Source organism: Protopterus annectens, chromosome 3.part0 (assembly GCF_019279795.1).
Source record: "Protopterus annectens isolate FY-2018-M chromosome 3.part0, PAN1.0, whole genome shotgun sequence".
NCBI classification, from domain to species: domain Eukaryota; kingdom Metazoa; phylum Chordata; order Ceratodontiformes; family Protopteridae; genus Protopterus; species Protopterus annectens.
This window is the reverse complement of record NC_056731.1, coordinates 1,869,503,787-1,869,530,740: the sequence shown is the minus strand read 5'-3', so window position 1 is coordinate 1,869,530,740 and position 26,954 is coordinate 1,869,503,787. Positions and strand designations below refer to the sequence as shown.

The 26,954-nt window shown below is 39.0% G+C and overlaps 1 protein-coding gene across 2 annotated transcripts in view; it reads left to right on the top strand.

Annotated features, from left to right (window-relative positions):
* ASB4 (ankyrin repeat and SOCS box containing 4) overlaps nucleotides 1-7,671 on the top strand; it is a 209,524-nt gene extending 201,853 nt beyond the window's left edge. Inside the window, exon 5 of one of the 2 annotated variants that reach the window (XM_044065934.1) lies at nucleotides 7,178-7,671. In XM_044065934.1, the coding sequence (XP_043921869.1) occupies nucleotides 7,178-7,366 (189 nt within the window). In that variant the 3' untranslated portion in view covers nucleotides 7,367-7,671. The remainder of the gene's footprint in view (nucleotides 1-7,177) is intronic. The other variant, XM_044065935.1, reaches the window with a different exon arrangement.
* Nucleotides 7,672-26,954: the final 19,283 nt, after the last annotated feature.

The window sequence follows — 26,954 nt, the reverse complement described above, 5'->3', positions numbered from 1 at the left end:
AATCACAATACCAGAGGCATGCCAGGCACCCAGCATTACTGCAGTCCAGGTTAAAGCTGCATAGTCCAAGGCCAAGAATGCAGCTTCCATGGGACCCGACAATATCCCTGGATGTGTTCTACATGAAAGAAAAATTGCACAAGACACTAAAGATAATCACAAGGCCTTCTTTAGTTATGTCAGGAACCTGGGTGGCAACTCCCAGATATGCTCTGAGTTAGTGCAAAATGACAAAAAATACACTGAACCCACAGACATTGCCAATGTCCTGGCAGACAGGTTCAGTGCAAACTTCTCCCCCCCTTTCCCCCCAAAAGAGCAAATGTCTATCCCAACAGAGTGTAGCCTCCCTGACATCACAGATACACAGGTGAGAGCTGCCCTCTCCATACAAAAAACACAGCATCAATGGGACCGGATGGTGTCCCGGGCTGCGTCTTACACGAGCTCCAAGAAGAACTGAACCCTCACATAAAGTCACTGTTCAATCTCAGCCTTACTACAGGATATGTACCCAAGGAATGGCGTACAGCAACAGTGGTCCCACTCCACAAAGGTGGTGCCACAACGGACCCCGGAAACTATTGCCCTATAAGCCTGACTAGCCTGGTCTGCAAAGGTATGGAGCATATCATCATGGAACTCATAAACAAAGACATTGGGAACCTCCAAACACTGCATCCTACCCAATTCGGCTTTGTTAAGGGCAGATCTTGCCTCTTGAACCTGGTTGACTTCTTTGAAACAGTCACCAAGGCCATAGATGAAGGGAAGGTAGTCCACACAGCCTACCTGGACCTCGCAAAAGCCTTCGACACAATACCCCACTCGGGCATCATAAATAAGCTCACCAGCTTAAATATCAACCCCTATGTCACAAGATGGGTTGCAAACTGGCTCAGGGATAGAACCCACATGGTCAGAATTGCAGGTGCCATGTCAGACTCTAAACCAATTACAAGTGGCGTCCGGCTCAGTCCTGGGACCTCTCTTGTTTGGTATATATTTCTCTGAGGTACAGGCTAACACGGGAGGACTATGGCTGACCCAGTTTGCAGATGACTGCAAACTGGGTGCCATAATCGACTCGCCGACTGACACAAGCATCCCCCAAAAGGGTCTCACAGAGATGGATAACTGGTGCCAGAGCCATGGCCTAAAGCTAAATGCTAAAATGTGCATAGTCATCCCCTTTGGGAAAAACAAAGTGCCCACAAATTACCACATAGGTGGTAATCTATTAAGTATGGAAGAAGTAATTAGGGATTTGGGGACCCAAGTAGATAGCAATCTCTCCTTTGACAATCACGTTGCCAAAGTGGTTAGAAAGACCTTCTATATAGCCCACCTTATCACGAAAGGGTTCACATCTAGATCAAGAGAGGTCATTGTGCCCCTCTACTCATCACTCATCAGGCCCATAATTGAATACAATGCCCCATTCGGGATGTACCTTACCCAACACCTGCAGCAACTGGAAAGACCCTGAAAGTACCTCACCAAGAGGATCAAGGGACTCAAACAGATGCCCTACGCAGTTAGGCTAAAGAAACTCCAGCTCTACTCAGTTGCTTACCGCCTACTCAGAGGCGATCTGTGCCAAACGTATAAAGCCATGTCCAACCCAGAATTAATGGACATGCTCCACCTCAGGAAATCCAAATCCCTTAGAGATACACGCTCCAGGGACTTAAACCTCAGCACAGAAATAAATAGGACATGCTGGAGGGACAGATTCATATCCCAGAGGCTCCCCTCACTCTGGAACAAAATCCCAATCCATGTTAGGCAGAGCCCCTCAATGACCCTCTTCAAGAGAAATCTTAACGAGTGGATGGGAGATCGTAGGTTTACCCCTGGGATCTCTTCTGTGTCCCTACTAGACAGAGGCACAGTAAACTAACCTTAAAAGGGCTATCTTCTGTGACCTACTATACAAAGGCAGAGTCAACTAATCTAAAAGGGTGGCGAAAGCCAAACACACTCTGGCTAGGCTTATAAATGCCCTAGGGCAGAGAGCCTAGTATCAACCTATGAACCTATGAACTACAAAGTGAACTGGTGCCACATCTGTGTGCCCTGTTCAATCACAACCTCACCTCAGGCTTTGTCCCTACCGAATGGTGCACTGCTACAGTCATCCCTTTCCATAAAGGGGTAGCAACTACAGCCCCTGGGAATTATCGCCCCATTAGCCTGATGAGTCTGATATGTAAGGCTATGGAGCACATTATCATGGACCTAATTAACAAGGATATAGGGAATCTCCAAACTCTAGATCCCATGCAATTTGGTTATGTGAAAGGTAGATCATGCCTGCTCAAACTGGTTGACGACTTTGAGTCAGTCACCAGAGCTGTAGATGAGGGCAAGGCAGTTCATACAGCCTACCTTGATCTGGCCAAAGCCATTGATACCATTCCCCACTCAAGAATTATTGATAAACTCACCAAACTAGGCATCAACTCCTACATCACTAGGTGCATTGCAAATTGGCTCACAGATAGAACCCACAGTATAAAAGTAGTGGACTCCAAGTCAGACTGATGACCAGTCATGAGTGCAGTACCACAGAGATCGGTTCTGGGTCCTCTTCTGTTTGGTGGCATCTACTTCTCAGAAGTCCAGGCCAACACTGAGGCACTCTGGCTGACCAGGTTCACAGATGACTGCAAGCTGGGAGCCATTATTAACTCCACAAGTGATGCAGACATCCTACAGAAAGGCCTCACTGAGACCAATGCTTGGTGCTGAAACCACGGCCTTAAGCTTAATGCCAAAAATGCATCGTCATCCCCTTTGAGAAAAATTCAGTTCTCACTAATTACCACATCAATGGGAGCCCACTGAACACTGAAGGCGCTGTAAGAGATGTGGGGACACAGATTGACAGCACCCTCTCCTTCGACCACCACACACACTGTGGTCAGAAAGTCCTTCTATGTGGCACATCTCATTACCAAGGGTTGTGTATCCAGGGAGAAAGAGGTCATCGTCTCTCTCTACTCTTCCCTCATTAGGCCAATCATCCAGTATAATGCCCCATTTGGCATGTACCTCACTAGACACATGCAACAGCCAGAAAGGCCACAAAAATACCTCACAAAGAGGATCCTAGGCCTTAAACACGTCCTACATGGACAGACTCAAAAAACTCAAGCTATTCTCTGTCTCATATCATTTACTAAGTGACGATCTCTGCTTGACTTACAAAGCCATGTCTGACCCAGCTCTGTTAGAAAGGCTACATCTAAAGAAATCCCAATCCCTCCACACCACATGCTCCAGAGACCTCAACCTGATTACCACAATCAACAGAACATGCTGCAGGGACAGGTTCATAACCCAGAGACTGCCTATGCTCCGGAACTGACTTCCCATACATATCAAGCAGAGCACCTCACTGGACCTCTTCAAGAGAAATCTTGATAAGTGGACTGGAAATAGAAAGTTCACCCCAGGGATCACTCCAGTGGCTCTACTTGATAGAGGCACTGGGAACTAACGTCAGGCGGCACGATGTCAGGGCACTTCTATGGACTAGGCTTGTAAAGGCTCCAGGGCCATTAAAATAGTACATACCTATGAACCCCCTTTTTCCCATTTTGTATATAGGGTCTGGCTATCTCATCAACTGCTGCCACAACTCGACAATTCAATGTCTCTCTTTTACCTTCATCAACAGTTATGCCTGACTGTTACAGATCTTGTCTCATACAATCCATCCATCTCATTGTTGAACATCTTTATTTCCTCTTGCCTTCTTCCTGTATCTCTCTTTCTCACATCTTCTTCGCCAAATCATCTTATACTTTCCTGACATGTACCAGAACCACCGTAATCTGTTTCCTTTGACCTTTTCTCCTATTGGAACTATTTTACCTGGTTGTCAATTCATCAACCAAAAAATTAATTGAAACCAGTGATCCTTCTTTCATTGGAGAGGGTAGTTTCTAATAAAGCCTTTCTAAGATATGCCCCTGGTCCCTTCTCTGAACATGTAAAGTAAATGCAAAACAATCCAAGTTCAGATGTCAGTGCAAGCTTGATTGTACTGAATTATACAATTCTTACCTTGCACTTTAAAATTATTTAAATGATTTGGTAATATGAGCACAAAGGTATTTAACAGCCACAAATTTTCTTCACTATATTTTGAAGAGAAGACTAAGACCCCTTGTACCAAAGAACTGGAAATTACAGGTAAACTAATATTGCACAGATTACAATAAGATACATGCTTGTAAGGAACTAAAACACTCTGGGACCTCTACAGTTTATCAAAACCTAGTCTGGCAAAGCATGATAATTTGTTTTACTGAACTGTGTTTGACTGAAGAGTTTGAAAATAGGGGTACACTTACAAGCTACCCTATATAAGGCGAGGTCTCTAGCATCCCAACTACTGAATACAACCTACCACAAGGCACTGCCATCCCACAATAAGTTATATTAGCTGAAGGGCATTTCAATGATGAACTAGTTTGGCATAAAAGATTAATTTTGTCGGAGGTCGGCATAATGGTTAAGGTATTTCCCTTACAGACATAAGGTGCAGGGATTGATTCTCACATAGGACAATTGGGTAGGCTTAAAATGGTCCCCAAGGACAGTTAGCCTAGTACTAATCTATTAACCTATGAATGATCCATCATGCTCTCCTTAGAGCCATCAGTAGCAGAAATGTTAATACTTTAGTGCTCTTTTATTCTTTGATTACTTACAGACGTGAATATCTCTTTCTTTAAGCAATAACACTTCATATTTTAGAAAGCATCGAGAAGTTTTATACCAAGTGAATTAAAATGTTATTAATTTTTCATTTGAAAAAGTATCACATTTTCTCTTTTTGCACTCTCTTTTAAGTTAATGAAGAGAGACTCATAAAACTGTAAAAATGCCACTGTTTTTCCTCCGCAACCAACTCTGTGATTAACAAATCAGCCTGATATGGTATCCCTTTTAAAGAGAACTGTCAGTGAGTTAAGTAGAAAAGATAAACTTCATGACAGAGAATGCCAAGGCTTTGAAACGGATTTTATTTTACAACATTACTTTCCTCAATATTAAATAGTTAAACAAATATCAGCATCATGGACATAACAAAGTTATCAAGTCTACAGCTGGGATACAAAAGTTTCCTGTGGACTACAGCTCATGTGTTAGCAATAACATCAACTGCTCTAAAATGTATTCAGGGTACAATGTCCTGTACATTTTTTTCCTCTACCAAATGTAACTTTGAAAATTATCTAAGAGTTTTAAAAAGTAGCAAACAGTATAATCTCTTTGCTCAATGGCTAGGAAGAGCCACCTTATGGTATTTATTTTATCTCTGCAGTATGTTGGGAAACTACCTACTACAGCTCCATTGTATGTTATTCAGAGTGCAGCTCTGTACAACACCACCTTAAATATCCTTCTTCCTAACTGGAGCAATCCCATAATCCCATTCACCATGGTGGCTTTCTAATACCCCAATCCCAGATTACACTAACTTTTTTCAATTAATACATTAAACCTCAGTGAAAAAAGCCCATCAGTGGGGTGGGGTTATGATCTCTTCTGAATTTCTCACAAATTCTGATCATGCCGCAGTTAAGATATGGGCACTGCAGAAAAGATCTTTTTCAGGCTCCTTGGATCGGACTAGTTGCAAACACATTATAAAATACCTGCACAGCAGAGAACAAAAAATTAGACTTTTGGCAAGTCTTAGTTTGTTGTGTGTATCACATGGTGTTATTTTATTAATTTGTTAAATGAGAAATTCACTAGCACAGTTACTTTTTTCAAAGATGTCTGGCATCCATGTTTAGTCACATGATGTATATAGAAAATGGAAGAATCATAGGTTCATAGGTGATTACTGGGCTAATAGTACATGAGTTTTTACAAGCCTAGCCAATAATACCCATGATTTGACAGTATTATATCTTAATTCCTTAGATATGGGCTGGGGTAGTATCAGGGTAGTGGGGCTTTGGGTTTTGGAGCCAATTTACAGTTCCCCATCCATATATCCAAATACTTTTTGAACAGAGTAAGGGGCAGACTTTTGTTTTATGAAGCTGGGAAGTTTATTCCACAGACGAGGTAACATTTGGGATACAAATCTGTCTCTTCAGCAAGTTCTGTTAAGAGTCACAAATAAGGTTCAGGTCCATGAAAGACCTAACCCTCGTATAATTATTCTTGTGAATATGTAACACTTTTATCAATGCTGGATCAGAGAATGCCTTTTAAGTCAGGCATATGTCATCTCTTAATAAACAGTATGAGAAAGAGTAAAGGGATAGGGCTTTTAGTCGGCCTGCAGAAGGCGTATGTTACACTTTGTAATTTTTTTTTTTTTTTGTGAGAAACCTCAGAGACCGTTCCAGTTAGTGTAAGTGCCTGGACAGGTACATACCGAAGAAAGCACTGCACTGGATTATGGGCCTGATGAAGGATGAGTACAATGGCACTATGGCTCTTTATGCCATGCCTTTACTTATATGTTTAGCCACACAGAAGGATTTCCAACTACAGTTACCTGGTGGTCAAAGTTTAGGTTACTATCTATCAGTGTTCCTAGGTCCCTTACCACTGAGTCTACTTTTAGGAGTGTGCTATCAATATTATAATTTGCAGGGATACCTGATTAGTGAAGGGTGTGCTATCAGTATTATAATTTGCAGGGACACCTGATTTACCGAAGGTATGATTACGCATTTTTTAGCGTTTAGTCTCAGACCATGGTTTTGGTACCAGTTGTTTGTAATTTTTAGGCCTGTTTGTAGGATGTCAGCATAATTTGGGGATTCAGTGATTGCTCCCAGCTTATAGTTGTTGGTGAAATTGGTGAGCCAGAGGCCCAAAACATTGGTCTTCACCTCAGAGAAGAATATACAAACAGAAGGGGTCCCAACACTAAGCCTTGTGAGACTAGTAATAGGTTTCTTATCGGAATAAAACTTGACAACAACTCTCAGTACAGGAAGTGTAGTTCTGGGACTATTAAATCTTACATTTTGTGATTTCTGAAAGACATATTAGTAATATCACTGTAAATTACATGCTTATTATCTATGGGTTTGTTATGACATATGTAATACTGAAGTAGATTAAACTATGGACATCATATGGTACTGTGGAAAAACTTTAATGTAACATATTCATGCTTTTTTTTTTACAGCAACATCAGGCTTTTTATGATTCCTTGTTTGAAGTGTGCAGTAACACCCCACGTACTCTAATGCACCTGGCTAGATGCACCATCCGAGCAACTTTCTGGAAAAGATGCCACAAAATGTTTCCAATCCTGCCCCTCCCACCTCGACTGAAAAGATACCTACTTTTAGAACCTGAAGGAATTATTTACTAATCATTTCCCTTTCCTGATATATCAAAGGTCTTTGTTATTATGTGAAAGTTAAATCTGCAAATTAGGTGATATTAACCCTGCTCATGTCCGGTGGAAAGAGATCTGACTAATGACAAACTGCATACACAGGCTTGTTTTACAGCTGGATGAGCTATAATACATATATGTTATATATAGTTAATTATACCATTTCCCTGTGTTTCTGAGTTTTATTACTTGCTGTTCCTGTATATCCCTATTATATGTCACAAACATGTATACACATAGTGCATTTGATTTAATGGGAATTATTTTGTACATAAATAAACTATGGTAATAGTTACAACAACATGTGCATTTTTTAAAAACCTTTCCTTGTAAAGCCTCAGAATAAGGTTATCTGTGAAGCTTGAAGAACTTTTTTTTCCAGTGTTTCTTCCATTTTGTTTCTTGTCAAACTTCTGCATCACATGCAAGTTTCTGTAAAACAAAATGTATTTATTTATTTTATATCTGATTACTAGGTTGATCTGACTGGGCAATCAGGTGCCCGTTTTCAGCAGATCCGGGGAGAAAAGCTCCACATACATGACAATCATAAAAAATACAAAAGCTCCACATATATGATAAAAATACAAAAGTCAGAGACGAGTACAAATTAATAGATCAAACAATAGTATATCATAGCACAGTATGATGAGAAGTTACAGAAGTACACAATATATAGTGTACAGTAGTAAAACAGAAAATATAATGTATTTGAGTAAGAAAGTGCAGTAATATATACAGTTATATACATACATTTAAAAATACAATTTGTTATAGTACCTTTTTTTTTTCTATGTGTTTGACCTTTGAGTAGTGCCAGAGGAAGATTTATCTGAATGGTGGTAGTAGGGCTAGCCACAGTCAGTACAGGTACATTGCCAGATGAGACTGAGGTGAGCTTTTAATTGGGTTTTAAAGATGGGACTGCTATTTTGCAATCTGATATCTGGTGGAAGAGAATTCCAGATTTTAGCAACTGTGTAGGAATAGAGGGATTCACCAGCACTATATCTACACTTAGCTACTTCAAGAAGGGCTTTGTTTGCGGATCTTAGTTGGTGAGCAGAATTGCGAAAGTTGAGTAAGCCTGAGAGATCAGGAATCTTGTTTGGGTGGTAAGCAAGTAATGAGCCATGGTCAGTTGGTTACAGTTCAGTAAGTTGGTGAGTTCTAGACAACCTAATTGTTTTAGTGAGTGGCAGTGGTAGGAGCGTAAATTAGAGTTGGTTGCAAATCTATCTATTTTATTATAGCACGTGGACAATTTGTGTAGGTCTGTCTTGTTAAGGTTTGTTAATAACGGGGATGCATAAAGCAATGTAGAGAAGGTGAGTTCTATATATAGTAATTTTGGTGTTTTTGGTTAGATAGTTTTTGCAGCGGTATAGGGTCTCAAGTATTTTTATGGACTTTGGATATGGTTTGCGCTATATGTTTGTCAAACTTTAGGATTTTGTCAAGTATTACGCCAAGACGTTTAGCTTGTGATACTGGGGAGATATTGGTGTTATGGCTTGTGATACTGGGGAGATATTGGTGTTATGGCTTGTGATACTGGGGAGATATTGGTGTTATGGCTTGTGGTACTGGGGAGATATTGGTGTTATAGCTTGTGATACCGGGGAGATATTGGTGTTATAGCTTGTGATACCGGGGAGATATTGGTGTTATAGCTTGTGATACCGGGGAGATATTGGTGTTATAGCTTGTGATACCGGGGAGATATTGGTGTTACAGCTTGTGATACCGTGGAGATATTGGTGTTACAGCTTGTGATACTGTGGAGATATTGGTGTTACAGCTTGTGATACTGTGGAGATATTGGTGTTACAACTTGTGATACTGGGGAGATATTGGTGTTACGGCTTGTGATACTGGGGAGATATTGGTGTTACGGCTTGTGATACTGGGGAGATATTGGTGTTATAGCTTGTGATACTGGGGAGATATTGGTGTTACAGCTTGTGATACTGGGGAGATATTGGTGTTACAGCTTGTGATACTGGGGAGATATTGGTGTTACAGCTTGTGATACTGGGGAGATATTGGTGTTACAGCTTGTGATACTGGGGAGATATTGGTGTTATAACTTGTGATACTGGGGAGATATTGGTGTTATAGCTTGTGATACTGGGGAGATATTGGTGTTATGGCTTGTGATACTGGGGAGATTTGTGTGTTATTGGCAGAAATGATTGAGAAAAGAGCAGACGAGTCAATAGTTTTGGCAGTGTGGTAAAAAATAAGTTGAGTCTTTTTGGGGCTAAGTATTAGTTGTGAGTTTTTTAACCAGCTTTTGATACACAAAATAAAAATAAACCTATGACATTTTTCATGGCATTTTCAGAAGTAATATTTCAAGAATAAGTCCTTGTCCAACACCTCAAAGGCTCTTTGTTATCATGCAGCTGAACTGAATGAGTGAAGAAACATAGTGCTTTGACTAAAAAGTTCCTAAACATATATGCTTTCAAATTCTGTCTTGAGTCAGCATTTATATGTAAAATAAAGTGCTTGTTTAATATTTCATTGCAAATGGCAGACTAGTAGAAAAGAAATCAAGCAAAACAATTACACTTGCATATCTATTGCTTTTTTCCCTGCTTATCTTACAAGGTGTCTTTAATGAAACTAACTGACCAGAAAAAAGCAAACCTCGACAAAATGTACTCACTTTTCAAGGCAGCACTACTTGTGGGTGGGTATGAAACTCTCTACAAAACAAAGTGTCTTATCGTTTTTTTTTGTTTGTTTGTTTTCTTAACTGCTGATTGTAGTGTTAGCAGCTTAGGTGAGAAGTATTTCTGGGCTGATGAGCAACTTGTTTGCCCAACCATTATGGGTTTGGTATTTATTTATGTTGCAGTGTAGGAATTGTTTATTTAGTGGGCCAGAATTCAGACATTCAGAGTAGTGCATTGAGCCAACTGTTAAGGTGTAATCCCTGACCCAAATTGTCCTTAGTGTCACAAACCCATACAGGCAGACAGAATAGACAGGTTCAAGGCATATGAATGTAGAACCAATTCTGCACTTACTGTCCCTTAGCGTTTCTTACCGCCAAAGAAAGATAATGCAATTCAGAAACTATCATTATTAATAAATCACAATATCACTGCATAAAGACAAAAGAATGAATCAGAGGATGCCTTAGTATTTCCACACTGCCCAAAGTAAACCTAAAGTTGCTATCTTTATCATCTGCAGGGAATCGAACATGGACCATATGCTCAGTAAGTGTGATTTGGGGAAACTGTAGTAGCCTTTACTTGATGCAAATGATACTCATGTTGTCTTACAGTAACCAGTGGCAGTATGGGTGTAGTATGCAGAGAAAGTAAAAGGAAGTACGACTGCACAGCAGTAACAGAATGCATGAATAAGTATGGCGAGAGATGATGAACTCCATATTCACAACTCAGACAGCACTTAGGCAACAGTCTGGAAGAGCAGGAGAATACAGTTGTAACTGTACATATCAGAGATCTTGTGCTAAACAATATGACGAGATAGCAATACAATCAGTGCAATGGGAAGGGGTCTACAGGCAACAAGGTCAGCTGGACACTGAATGAAGTGGAACATACAGAAAAGGGTGACATCACTACACGCTGGAAAGGAAATCTGAGTGAGGTACCGAATGTACAGACTTTGAAGCAACATATGGCATGGAAGCTGCAGTCTTTCCCTTGACATGCAATGCTTTTTCTGTGTCTTCTTGACCTTCACTCCTACAGAAAGCAGCTACCCAACCCTTTAAAACATGAAACTGTTCTCCTCAGTACATAAGTCACTGATCCAATAGCATTCAAAAAGGTGCCCCCTGCACGGGTGGCTTTATCCCTATGTCACTCATTGGGTTGCTAACTGGCTTACTGACAGAACCCACACTGTAAAAGTAGCCGACTCCAAATCCAGCTCCAGACAAAGTGACAAGTGGAGTACCTCAGGGTTCAGTCCTGGGACCGCTCTTGTTTGGCATCTACTTCTCTGAAGTACAGGCCAATACTAAGGGACTCTGGTTAACAAAGTTCACAGATGATTGCAAACTGGGAGCCATTATTGAATCCCCAAATGATGTGGATATTCTAAAAAAGGGCCTTACAGAAACAGATGCTTGGTGCCAGAGCCATGGGCTCAAGCTCAATGCCAAGAAATGCACCGTTATCCCCTTTGGGGAAAAACACGTACCCGTGAATTACCACATAGGTGGCAGTACACAAAACACTGAAAGTGTGATGAGAGACTTAGGGACACAGGTGGGCAGTGATCTCACCTTCGATAACCACATCACCACAACAGTCAGGAAATCCTTCTATGTGGCACACCTCATCACTAAGGGATTTTCATCCAGAAAAAAGGAGGTCATTGTCCCACTGTACTCATCCCTCATTAGATCCATTATAGAATACAACACCCCATTTGGTATGTACCTCTCAAGACATCTGCAACAACTGGAAAGGCTGCAGAAGTATCTCACTAAAAGAATCACATGCCTAAATCAGATGCCTTATGCTGACCGTCTAAAAAAACTCCAGCTATACTCTGTCGCACATAGTCTACTCAGAGGCAGTCTCTGCTTAGCATACAAGGCCATGTCAAACCCAGAGCTTTTGGACATGCTACACTTAAAGAAATCCCAATCCCACAGAGTCACACACTCCAGGGATTAAACCTTGTCAACACAATGAATAAAACATGCTGGAGGGATAGGTTCCTGACCCAGAGACTCCCCATACTCTGGAACAGACTGCCCATACATGTCAAGCAGAGCGCCTCATTGGCCCTCTTCAAAAGGAACCTTGATGATTGGATGGGAGATAGGAAATTCACCCCGGGGATCATGTCAGTCGCCCTGCTAGAAAGGGGCCCAGAGAAGTAAATATTGTGGGAAGAAATATCCAGGGAATTGTTATGGCTAGGCTTGCATAGGCCCTAGGGCCGATAGCCTAGTACCAACCTATGAACCTATGAGATATCATTAAGAAGACCATCTGAGTGAGATGCTTCAAAGGATGAAAAAAAGGTAAATTTTTTTATTTTTTTATTTGCAGTTGGTTTACCAGGATAGTCCATTGGGCCAAGATGAACCTGTTTTCAATGGAGTCCTGGGGAGAAAAGCTCCAGAAACAAGGTTACAATAGGTTTTAGATCAGATACAATATTTACAAATTATACAGTTTAGAGCATAACATTTCAGGTAGTACATACTGGTGACGAACATTACAGATGATACTCCTGGGGATGAAGCAACAGTCAGCTATTTTTAAACAAGAAACATTTTTACTTAATTATCACTTATGACACAGCCAATCATACATTTATATAAATGAAAACAAACTACACTGAAATATTTTCAGTTGCAGACATTATAAATCACATATAATCTGTATGTAAATCAAACATTACATAGCTCATTCGATTCATGCCTTTCCTAAAACATCACTCCTCCAAAATACATTTTTCTCACAATTCCCATTTTTTTCTATGTAATTTGCTCCAACTCTTTTCTAAAGATCCCACTTCCTGTTCTTTTATCTATGCCACTATATTATCTACTTCTAGTATGGTTGATATAGACTTTCATTTCCATTATCTAGTCATTGCTTTTTATGGCAGTCACCATAATTAAACTGAGCAAGGCTTTACTAAATCACAAGTGGGATATAGTATGTATGAGTACCATTGCTTTTTATGGCAGTCACCATAATTAAACTCAGCAAGGCTTTACTAAATCACAAGTGGGATATAGTATGTATGAGTACCATTGCTTTTTACGGCAGTCACCACAATTAAACTCACCAAGGCTTTACTAAATCACAAGTGGGATATAGTATGTATGAGTACCATTGCTTTTTACGGCAGTCACCATAATTAAACTCAGCAAGGCTTTACTAAATCACAAGTGGGATATAGTATGTATGAGTACCATTGCTTTTTACGGCAGTCACCACAATTAAACTCAGCAAGGCTTTACTAAATCACAAGTGGGATATAGTATGTATGAGTACCATTGCTTTTTATGGCAGTCACCATAATTAAACTCAGCAAGGCTTTACTAAATCACAAGTGGGATATAGTATGTATGAGTACCATTGCTTTTTATGGCAGTCACCAGAATTAAACTCAGCAAGGCTTTACTAAATCACAAGTGGAATATAGTATGTATGAGTACCATTGTTAAATAAGAAATTATCCATTTCTAATATAATTCCACACCAAAAAAGCATCACATACTAACAATTTTCTACTTATAAGTGTTAGGGTTCTAGGTGGGGTGTAAATATATGTCATCTGGGGGGTGAAATTCAAAACAAGACACATAACATTTTAACTGCATAGACATCTGGTTCTTACTTTTTCAGAGTTTGTGGTAGCAATTTATCTGCTTCTTTTGGGACAGCAAATATGAAATGCCTATGAAGGCTTGCATGCTTTCTTATTTGAATATATCAAGCAAGGAAGCGCAAAAGCTTTGTTTGAACTGCAGTCGTTATAGTTGCAGCACATTGCTTGGGGCAGCCCCATATCAAATATAACTGTTTTGGAATAAATTCCAGTAACTTAAGTTTAGAAATTACTATTTTGGCTGTGTGAAGGTATCAAAATAGCTTCAGACAACACAGAAGAATAGCGTTCTTTATTGCACAGAACACACAGGGGGGAGACTAGATGATCAAGGTCCTGTCTCCCAAGTACAAAAAAGCTTAATTCTTTTATATTATTTTTGACTCAAATCAGCTATATTGTTACTATTCTTGCATTATTTGTGCTTGCTAAGGCTCTACTGTATCTCCATCTGCAGCTTTCCATATGAAGCACAAGTTCTGAATTCCATAACAGAACTTTCTACACTTAGCCATGTTGGCACTTTTCTTGCTGGCAGTAAATAAATCATCAAAATCAGACTGAAACTAACAGAAATCCATCTTGAAATGAAGTGAGCTTTAAAATAAAATAGTCGTTGAATATCATTCTTTTTATTACACGTCTCTGTTCACATTCCCCATCTGATGCCATGAAGCATCACTCAGATCATATATTTCTTTACGATTGGACAACGGCAGCAAGTTTTCAAATGGGTGGACACTTTTTCGCTTGCTATCAAACACTCTTCCCATGCAGTTTCTTTCTTCCCCTGAGATGTACAATGCTTGTACAATCCTTTTGCAAATATAGTTTTGTTAGTAATAAAAACATGTACATGTCTTAATGAAATAAAAATAGTTCAAATATTTTTTCAGTTACATATTCCCGCTCAAAAAGGTCTTCGTACAATTTGCTAAAATGTTGCAATACTTTGTTTTCTTTACTATAACCCTTTACTACCACTGTCAGTGGCAATGATTCTGCACTAATTTTAATATGAACATTTTGCAATTTCATGCTTTTTCTGAATTCTAAAAGTTCTATAGTCAACATTTTGCACATAAATAGAAAGATTCCTAAAAGCAATATGATGATTGTGATTAATATAATAGATTTCAAAATACCTACTCCCAAAGAGAACAAGTTGGTTAACCATGCCCACTGAAAACTGTCTGCCTCGCAAGCATGACAATTTGACAATCTTCTGTATAATTTCCTTTTTTTTAAATTTTTTTAATTTGGTTTTAAAACAATACATAAACAAATCAATTATAAAACAAACAACTATTTACACAGGCCCACAGCTGATCAATACATCAAAGTTATACATCAACAATAATTAATATTTTTTAAGCAAGTCTTTAAGCCAAGATCTATAGGAATGTTTAATATTAGAAGTTCTCATCTTTATAGTATGCAATTCAATAATACAATTTTTGGCAAACTAATAAATTCAGCACTAGAGGGGGTAACTACTTTTCCAATTTTTAGTAATTACATTTCCGGCTACAGCAAGAATAGAGCAAAGAATAGAAACTTGGGTTTTTGACATTATCTCAGGAATTGGAGCATCAAATACAAAAGAAGATTTAGAAGCATTACATCTATCTGATCACAGAGCTTGAATAAAGGTATTAATTTATTTCCAAAAAGGGGAGATGACTTCACATTCATACCGTATGTTTCCAATCAGCTATTTCAGGATCACATCTCCAGCATTTAATTCTATTTGATTTATACATAACTGCAATTTTGTTAATAGTGACAAAAGCTCTGCGTAAAAATTTCCAAGTGAAAATGTTCCAATGTAATGAAGATGTAGTTTTATGTGCAGATTTTAATATTAATTTATTGTATTCTTTAGAGAAGTCTTCATTGTTAATTTTTGAGCAGTAGTTCCAATAGAAATTGTCTAAATATGTGAAATCTAACTTAAGAATGTTATACATTTGTGACAAATATATTTCATTGCATTATTATTGATATTTATTACAAATTCCAATAATCTGGGGAACAATTTCTTATCTAGGTTAAATTTCTTATTTATCTCTGTGTTCCCAAAATCTTGACTGTATTTGGACCATAAACTTTCAACAGTATATATATATATATATATATATATATATATATATATATATATATATATATATATATATATATATATATATATATATTCACTTTGGAATCTCGAAATACTGAAATGTCAAATTTCAGTATCTCAAGACCAAAGTGTTGAATCTGCAGATGCACGAAACTGTAGAATATCTAACCCGGAAGTGTCGAATCCGCGGTACCGACAGCTCATTAGGTGTGTTTTTTAAGGGTTTTTGGGGAATGCTTGTCTGTTTGTGAGTGTGTCAGGGAGTGTTAGGTGTTGGTTAGAGTACACAGGTGAGAGTGTGAGTGTGTCAGTGTTGAGAGTAATAGTGTTTGTATCTGTGTAAAGTGTGTTTGTGCAAGGGGGGTGTGGAATGTACGTTGGTGAGTTTTGTGTGCGTTGGTGTTTAGTGCGACCTCGGTGTTAGTATACATAAGTGGGGGGTGGCGCAGCCCCCCTTCTTATAGTGTGTGTTTGTGTTGCTGTGCAGAGGTAGGTGTAGTTGTGTTTGTGTGTGTGGTTTAATGGTTGAGATTTTGTGTTTTGTGATTGTGATTTTCGGTGTTTGGATGTTTCGACTTTATAATCTCTTAATACTGAAATTAGCTATTTCAGTATTTCAAGATTATAAAGTGAATCCATATATATATATATATATATATATATATATATATATATTATATACATCAGTACCATTTAAAAACTGATGCCAATAAAGTAAATTACTTTGTTGTTTTAACACTAGCATTTTCTGAAGTTATGAGTTTCTAAGCAGCCATTTGTATATGCAATTGGAAACATAGAAAATATTAAGTAATACACTCAAGTGTACTAGCTTTTGATAGCATTTAATCGAAAAGCAAATCATTTATTGTGTTTTCTGTTCTGTCTGTGAAAAAAAACTTGAAAAAAAAAAACAAAAAAATATTCTTGTTCTCCTAACTTTCCTGGCTAGTTTGTTCCAGTGATTAGATTTTGCTGATCCCTGGGCTTTGTCTTGGTTCCTGTACTTCTCCATTTTTTTGTTTGGTCAGGGGGAAGTTTCTTTACTCACCAGTGGGAGTGGGGAGTACTGAGCTGCCTGTTTGTCCTCAGAGGAGTGGTTTAAGACAGTAACTTGTAGTTCAGTGGCCATTTTGGGTCATTTCCTGCCTTTTCCAGACCCCTGCTATAAAGCACGCTTTGGCAGGCTTTTCTGGCTGTAGAGAACTCAGCACAGCTCCTCGTGGTATCCAGCAGAGTTCCTAGAGCAGCAGAGGACAGAAAAAGCAACTTTCCAGATTTTAAGTTTTTTCTTGCATTTTCGACCATTTGTGTTATTCGACGACTGTTTCTGTCTATTTTATAGTGGTATTACCTGTTTTTCCTGTTTTTATAAGCTTTAACTGTTGGTTGCACTTCTTAGTTTAAGTTTGCTTAAAAGTTAAACTACAGGCTAATACACTCAAGTGTACTAGCTTTTGATAGCATTTAATCGAAAAGCAAAGCATTTATTGTGTTTTCTGTTCTGTCTGTGAAAAAACTTGAAAAAACCAAAAATATTCTTGTTCTCCTAACTTTCCTGGCTAGTTTGTTCCAGTGATCAGATTTTGCTGATCCCTGGGCTTTGTCTTGGTTCCTGTACTTCTCCATTTTCTTTGTTTGGTCAGGGGGACGTTTCTTTACTCACCAGTGGGAGTGGGGAGTACTGAGCTGCCTGTTTGTCCTCAGAGGAGTGGTTTAAGACAGTAACTTGTAGTTCAGTGGCCATTTTGGGTCATTTCCTGCCTTTTCCAGCCCCCTGCTATAAAGCACGATTTAGCGCGGAGTTGCCACTAGAGCAGCATCGGGCAGTGCCGGTTTAACAAGGTTAAACTTTTTCTGGCTCCATAAAGTCTGTTCTTCATTTTTTCCCTTAGAACTGCTCTACTAGTAACCTAAACAGTATATCCCTTGACTAAAAAGCGCAGCACTTGTTCCTAAAAGTTTTTTTTTTTTTCTCAGCACTTGTCACTTCTATATTATACAAAGTCCCTCACTTGCGAAACCCCCCAGGAGTACCCACTTCCTTACTAAGTCCTCTCTTATTCAGTCTCATACCTAACTTCTTAATTTTTCTAGCATGTCGAAGGGCCAGATGCTGGCATCCTCTCCTGCCCAGTTGGTGAATCTGGGAATACTGAGGCAATGTTACAATTGCCTCATGTACACAGACAACCCTCTCCTCCTCCCACATAACACAAATACTTGCGAGAGATGCAGCTATTTAGCCAAACTGGAGGCTGAGCTCTCTCAACTCAAGACTGGCAAGACCAGACAGGAGGAGAAGGCAACTACACACACCACAAAACCAGCCTCACATAATGCTACCACACCACTGAATCAAATACATAAACACACAAAGACATACTCGAGGCTCTGAGTAAAATTTACCTAAACAGCAGAGGCCTCCAAAGCAGACACCCAAACAACTGCTACCTCAAGACACCCCACAAGCAACACATAAACCACAAAATCAGTGTGCAAAGCAGTCACAGCCCTTAAGGCCAAATACAACACCAAACATACTTGTCATAGGTGACTCCATAGTCAGACACACTGACGTCCCACTCACCAGGCTGAACAAGGAGAGGGTCACAGTAAGCTGCCTATTGGGCACTAGAATCCACAACATAACACAAGCACTCGGGACACTCCACGGCAAGTACAAATATGACACAGTCATTGTCCATGCTGGTGTGAACGACCTGAGACGTGCCTCCCTGGACTACATGAAAAGAGACATAGAGGAGCTCTCTGATTATGTAGCCCAGGCAGGTATGACCCTGACCCTGAGCAGTATCCTTCCTTCACCAAGAATGATGTCACAATATAGAGACAAGATAATCAGCTTTAACAATTGGCTTAATGTCTGGTGTCATTCAAAGGGGATCCAGTGTCTGTCTGCCTGGGATGACATGCTTGTCAAGCCATGCTGCTTCGCAAGGGACGGCTTGCACCTGTCACCCCTGGGATTCCGGATATTGGCTAAGGCTCTTGCCACCCCCATAGTGCCTTTTTTAGGCAAGGCTCAAATTCTAAACCTACCACCCTAGAAAAAAAAAATGGGAAGAAACTGAGGGTAATGCTGCTCAATGCCAGAAGTCTAAATCTCAAAATGCACGCACTTGAGGCCCTACTCAGTATGGAGAACATTGATGTCTGTGTTGTAACTGAAACCTGGTTCAAGGCTCCTGAGAGCACCCCGGCACTATTAGGTTTTACCTCATATCATGCGTTCCGGCCCCAAAACCCGGACTACACCACAAAAGGAGGAGGTGTATCCATATTCATAAAGGATACCCACACCTCCAGGTTGGTGGCAATGCACGAAGCTTTGAAAACCATCCAGGTGCAACTAACCATAGGCAAAACTGCTCTACAAATTGTAGCATGCTACAGGCCACCCTCTCAAACTCAGGACCCCCACACAGCCTTCCTGAAGACACTGGAGGGTATAAATGTATCTCCAAACACCATCATATTGGGTGACTTCAACTACCTGAATATAGACTGGGAACATTACTAAAGCCCTAACTTTCTAGCCCAATGGTTCCTGGAGTTCATAAATTCAAATGCCATGGAACAGCTAGTCACTGTTCCCACGAGAGGAGAAAATATACTAGATCTCATTATCACAAACATGGGGACAAAATGCTCCACACCGGAAGTATATCCCTCATTGGTGAGATCTGATCATAAACTAATCTCACTGGAAATCCACATCCCGCCCCCACCCCAAACAAAAAAGACCACAGTGAAGAACTTCTCTAAAGCAAACTTCACACTACTCAAGACTGGTGTGGTATCCTTCAAGGCCCCTGAGCCAGTGGAAACCACAACCCAAGCTGCGAAGCCCTTACAAATGCCTTCTATGAACACCTCCAGGACTGCATGGATCAGGCAATCCCAAATAAAACCAAGACTCTTTCCACAAAGGGCAAACGTCCAGTCTGGTGGACCCCAGCCATTAACAAACTTTGCAATAAGAGGAGAAAGCTATTACATGATAGAACTAAATCCATAAAAGGGAAGTCACCCCTGATCATTATTAGTAAAAAAATATGAGCACTCATAAAATCAACTAAGGCCAGTTTTGAGAGAAAAATTGCCATGGATTCAAAGGACAATCATAAGGCCTTTTTCAGCTATGTTAGGAACCTGGGTGGAAACTCCCAGATATGCTCAGAATTAGTCCAAAATTATACAAAAATCACCGAACCCACAGACATTGCCAACATACTGGCAGACAGGTTCAGTTCAAACTTCACCCCCCTCTCCCCCCCTAAAGGAGAGATAACTATCCCAGCGGAGTGTAGCCTCCCAGACATCTCAAATGCGCAGGTGAAAGCTGCTTTCTCTAAAGCTAAAAACAGCATCAATGGGACCGGATGGTGTCCCCGGCTGTGTGCTACACGAGCTAAATGAGGAATTAAACCCGCACATAAGGCAGCTGTTTAATCTCAGCCTTACCACAGGATACGTGCCCAAGGAGTGGCGACGGCAACTGTGGTCCCACTCCACAAAGGCGGTGCCTCACGGACCCTGGTAATTACCGCCCATAAGCTTAACAAGTCTAGTCTGCAAAGCTATGGAGAGGATCATAATGGAGCTCATAAACAAAGATATAGGGGACTTGCAGACATTGGACCCGACCCAGTTTGGCTTCGTCAAGGGCAGACCATGCCTTTTGAACTTGGTCGACTTCTTCGAAACAGTCACCAAGGCCATTGATGAGGAAAGGCAGTCCATACAGCCTACCTTGACCTTGCAAAGGCTTTTGACACAATACCCCACTCGGGTATTGTAGAAAAACTTACCAGCTTAAATGTAAACCCATATGTTACAAGATGGGTTGCAAACTGGCTTAAGGACAGAACCCACAGGGTTAGAGTTGCTGGCGCTATGTCAGACTCCAAGCCGGTCACAAGTGGTGTCCCACAGGGCTCAGTCCTTGGCCCCCAATTGTTCGGCATCTACTTCTCAGAAGTACAGATCAACATGGGAGGACTTTGGCTGACAAAGTTTGCAGACGACTGCAAACTGGGCGCTATAGTGGAAAGTGCATCGGACATGGATATCCTTCAGAAGAGACTCATGGAAACAGATAGCTGGTGCCAGAGCCATGGCCTGAAGTTAAACGCCAAAAAATGTATAGTCATACCCTTCGGGAAAAACAAGGTAACCCCAAGCTACCATATAGGTGGCAATCCACTAAGCATAGAAGAGGTTATCAGGGACCTGGGGACCCAGGTTGACAGTGGCCTTTCTTTTGACACTCACGTTGCTAAAGTGGTTAGAAAGACCTTCTACATTGCCCACCTGATCATGAAGGGATTCACATCCAGATCTAGTGAGGTCATTGTTCCCCTGTACTCTTCACTTATCAGACCAATGATCGAGTACAATGCCCCATTCGGGATGTATCTCACCCGACATCTGCAGCAGTTGGAGAGACCCTAAAAGTTCCTCACCAAAAGGATAAAGGGACTCCAAAATCTGTCATATGCTGTCAGATTGAAGAAACTCCAGCTCTATTCAGTCGCATACCGTCTGCTCAGAGGTGACATGTGCCTGACATACAAGGCCATGTCCAACCCGGAATTAATGGACATGCTCCACCTCAAAAAATCCAAATCCACCAAAACCACTAGAGCAAGTGTCTTAAACCTTAGCACGGATATAAATAGGACGTGCTGGAGGGATAGATTTATCATTCAGAGACTCCCTATGCTGTGGAATAAAATCCCGGTCCATGTGAGGCAGAGCACCTCGCTGGCTCTGTTCAAGAGAAATCTTGACCTGTGGATGGGAGATCGTAGGTTTACCCCGGGAATCATCTCTGTGTCACTGCTGGACAGAGGCACAACGAACTAATGGGCACAGTATTTTTTCATATAAGGGGTGGCGTAAGCCACAAAACTTTGGGCTAGGCTTATAAATGCCTTAGGGCAGATAGCCTAGTATAAAACTATGAACCTATGAACCTATTAGAATATGTGTATTTCTGGAATGAAGAAATGATGTTATTTAAATAGGGAATTTCGGAAGAGGGTATAATACCATTTAAGCAAAAATCTTTTAATAACCAGATAAAAAAGTCATAAACAAATAGTACAAACAGGTACTATTTGCTTATGACTAGTTGTAATATATTTATTATTTAGGGTCTATTTCAGATGACTGAAAAAACATAAGACTGAATTTCAAAATATTGAAAATTCAAAATTCTGAATGATGAAATTTGCCCCTTCTCCACTGTTGTGCAATCTTGGAGTTGGTATATATATAGTTAGCAGCGGATGTGTGTGTGTGTATGTTGGGGGCACAGCCCCCCACATCAGGGTTGCAGGGGGGGGGCTTGCCCCCCTGCATTAAAAATTTGTTCAGTATTTTGAATTTTCAGTCTTTTGGGATTCAGTCTTTTGGTTAGTCAGTCTTCTGAGGTAGACACATTATTTACTAATATTTCTTGACGTATTTGTCTCCATTTTGAATCATAAGATGAATCTATCCACAACACTATAACTTTTACAATTGTTGAAGTAGCATACAATTGAATATCAGGGAATCCTATTCCACCATTATCCCAACCTTTTCTGTGCCAATCAAAGGAAACTCTTGGTTTATTAATATGCCAAAACATTTAAGTAGAATATTATTTATTGTCAGTTTTTTGGTGGAGACAGTACTAAAGATTGTAAGAAAAACAATATTTTAGGGAGAATTACCATCTTAATAAGCATTAATCGCTCTTCCATGGTAAAGAATAATTTGTTCCAGTTTGTAACTAAACTTAAAATTGTATCAACAACCTGCTGAAGGCTTGTTTTAATCATTTCTTTACTATTAGACACAATGGTTATACCAAGGTATTTACTAATCCAGTTGAAGTTAGAATACGTTTGTATAAATGTTTATTCTTTATTAATAATTTACTTGTTTTATTACAATTAAATCTTAACTTTGAGATTTCTTCAAACCGACTCATAGAACTAATTATGTGTTCTAATGAATTTTCTATATTTCCTATTGTTAGTAAAATATCAGCAAAGAGTTGACTCTTTAGTTTGAAATCTTCTTTTATGTTGATACCATTAATGTTCTTATTGGATTTAATACTATTAGCAAAGGGTTTATATCACATGCTCGAAACACCACAACATCGAACAACACAACATTGAACTTAGAACCGCGAAAACTGAAAATGCAGAAATCCGAGAACAAAATCTGGGAAAAAAAATCACTGTTCCAGCAAAAAACACAAAACACACAAACACTACAATGTCTAATGTGGGGGCTTCACCCCCATACACCCCCCTACTTAAATATACCAACTCCGAGATCGCACCACAGTGGAGGAACTAGTGAAGCCATGGAAACAGCCCACCAAATTCTTTCTGGGAAAGAATTTGATGTTCCATGGCTTCACTGTTTCCAGCTTTTGCGGTTATGAGTTCAATGTGTGGTTCGATGTTTTGGTGTTTCAAGCATGTGATATACACCCATTAGCAAAGGGTTCTATAGCTAATTCAAAAAGCAAAGGTGATAATGGACAGCCTTTTTTCTGCCTTCTGTAATTTAGAATTAGAAAGAAAAGAACATATTTTAACATAAGTATAGGAATTATTATACTACATTACTCAGCTATGCCAAGATATCAGAAAGTGTGCCACCTAACATAAGTTTCATCATAATAATTAACTTTTAATAACATGAATAGTTTAACCTTTTAAAATCTAAGTGAAAATAAGTGGTTTTAACTTCATGTATAGCTAAAAGAATCAAACTCTAACACTTTAAAAGAGGAACTAGAAACCATTTGAAGTAGGGAAAGAAAGAAATGATTTACCTTGTAAAAAGTAATATGCAATAATATGCAGCACTAACACTTATTTAAATTAATAAGAATTCATAACCGTGAAATAAAGTGAAATACATTGATTTTCATTTATCCTTCAGTGTTTTACTGTTTTTGTCTTTTAACCAATCATTTTTTGTTGCATTTCTTTTCCAAGAGCTGGACAGATTCCAGCCCACTTCTCTTTTTTCTAGGATTTTATTTTTCTGTATAAAGTCCAGTGCATCTTCTAAGGTGTTAAAAATTGCCTTCCCTTCTGGAAGGTGAATCTTTATTTTTGCTGGAAACAAGAGTTGTGCTTCAATTTCTTTTTCTTTACGCTTTTAACGGTTCCTAATTAGAAGACCGAAGATGCATTCTTTCAAATGCCTCTTGGTCGAACTCAAAAGGCTGAAACAGCAAAATATCGAAGCAGCTTCTAAGCAAATTCTTTCCCAGGGAAAGAATTCGCTTGGCCGCTTCATTACTTTACCATTTTCGGCACTGTAGTGCGGTCTCGGAATTGGTATATTTAAGTAGGGGGGTGTGGGGGGCACAGACACCCACATCGGGGGGGGCAAAGCCCCCCACTTAATGTAATGTTTAAAGTATGTTTTTTGTTTTTGGTTGTTGTTGGAACAGCGATTTTTTTCCCTAGGAAAAAAATTGCTGTTCTGACAGTTCAAAATTGTAAGCTTTCGCTTACATAAGGTCGATTAATCATTGTTCACTTTTTGAAGTGCTCGGTGATCTAATATTGACCCGCTTTTAACAAGTGGCATACATGCTTTTCTCTTAGACATCACTAATGTAGAATAGTCATTCTCAAATCTTATAGCATTTCTTTTAACTTTAACTGGATAATTAGTCCATACAGCTATTAAGACTAAATCCTTATCTTGACTTGAGAAAAATCTTACTATCGCTGACCTTGGTGAATATATATTTTTTTTTACAGATGAGTTAGAAAGTGATTTATGTGTCCTTTCACTCCAAAAGGAAAAACTTTAGTCAGGTTCAAAGTTTTAAGCAGCCAGGTATTAAAGAATTGAATCATGCTGTTTCCCTCTTCCTTTTTCAGGAATCACGTAAATCCTGATGTTATTCCCTCTAGATCTGTTCTAAGTCCTCTATTTTATCCCAGAATAAGTTGTTTTGTTTCAGAAGAAATTCAGGTTATTCTCATTTTTCAAGTAATCTTCCATTAGAATCAGTTATTGTCTCTTCTGTACTCGAGATTTGTGATGATTGTTGTTTAAGACTCATAAAACCAAAAACCACAGGAAAACACATCAGACTGGAAAAGTCAACAAAGTTAAAAACGTTATAACTTTTATTACAGCAATAATGTTTTTAACTTTGTTGGTTCTTCCAGCCTGATGTGTTTTCCTGTGTTTTATGAGCGTATCATTTTTGGTGAAGTTCCACAGGATTTACCAGTCTGCTGACTGCTGTTTTTATATGTTTATGGGATTTGATCAACTTGTTTTTTTACATTCCTCTTTGAAGTTGTCTAATTTTTAAATCTTTACAGATAAGTCACTGATGTTACTTAGTACAGCCTGTATGTCTTTTTTCATATTACTTACCTGTACACTGGGCTTTCACACTACTTACCTGTACACTGGGTTTTCTTGACAGGAAAAAGAAATTAAAAAAGTTTCAAACTTGTTATTTTTTGTAGTAAATCTTTCAGCTGTTCAGCTATAAATACATCAACTTTTGAAATGTTCTATTACAGCTTTTTTAGTAAAAATCCTGTCAGAGATGTTAAAATGAAGAAGAACTAAAAAAAACTGTGCTGTTAAGCTCACCATCTTGGCCATGACCCCCCTTCTATATAATTTCTAGGTAACTGCAAATGGCACCTGCATTATCTGGAATAAATTAGCAGCACTCTATCTTGATGAGTGTGCATATATCTTCCTTAGAAGCAAGGGTGAAGTCAAGTGCTATTCTGTTTTGCAGCACCACACTGTGCATGTCAGTCATTTCAATTGTAATCAAATTAATTGACTCAAAAGTAGCATTGCTGAATATTTCTAAGAGCTCAGACAACTTTCTCAATTCCCATAGTGACTTCACTGCCCCTTAAGCAGGTATAATTCTTGCTCCAGAAATATCACCTCCAGGATCTAGGAGTGCTACGCCTTTAAATGCAATCTTTACTACAGCACGATGGTGACCACAACAAGCATTTATTATTCCAAATGGATTTTTAATGTTTTTGTATCCCTTATGGATATGGTATTAAACAACAATTTTTTTTGTTTTTTGAGGACAGCTACTATAAGCAGACTACTGGAGTAGCAATGGGGGCAGCGTGTGCCCCCGTTTATGCAAATTATGTTATGCCCTATTGGGAACAAGAATATGTGTTTCAAAGTGATTTTAATAAATTCATCCAGAAATATATGCGATTTTTGGATGATATTTTTATAATTTGGGATGGTGACATTCAGAGGTTGGAAGCATTCCTGGAATATATTAATAGTTAAGTCGATTTTTTAAAATTTACCTTTGTTTATAGTTATACTGAAATAAATTATTTAGATGTCCATTTGACAGTTGATAATGATAAAAGGAGTCTTATATCAAATATTTATAGAAAACCTACCTTTTCGAATTCTTATTTGGAATATCAGAACTGGCACCCTGACCACCAGAAAAGGGCTATAATTAAAGGGCAGATGGTCAGGGCTGCCAGAATGGTTAATAACTACTTACATTTTGAAAAGGAACTAGATTTTATCACAGGAATGTTTTTGAAAAGAGGTTACCCCGAGACCCTGGTACAAGCTATTAAGGCAGAGATTATAGATAAAAGAAAGGAAGGGATTTATCAGCCCATATTAAAAAATGGTACAGACATAGGTGAGTTGTTGGTTGAATTTGAAGTGAAAAAGGAAAATAAAATTAAGGAAGGTTTGTTTTTTATAACCACATATAATTGTGACACGGAATCTATGGTGAGGATAATACAGAGGAATTGGGATTTATTGAAATTAGATACTAGTGTATATAGTAAATTAAGGGCCTCTCATATTAATGTATATAGAAAGGATAGATCTTTTAAAAAACTATTAGAGGGCAGTAAGTTAAAATTGACATCTAGGTCTTGTAGGCCGGTTGGGAATTTTAAGTGTGGCAGATGTAATAAATGCAAGTATATTCTTACATCAGGAAATAGGATTAAATTAGGGAAAGAAATTATATTTATTAATAGACATTATGAT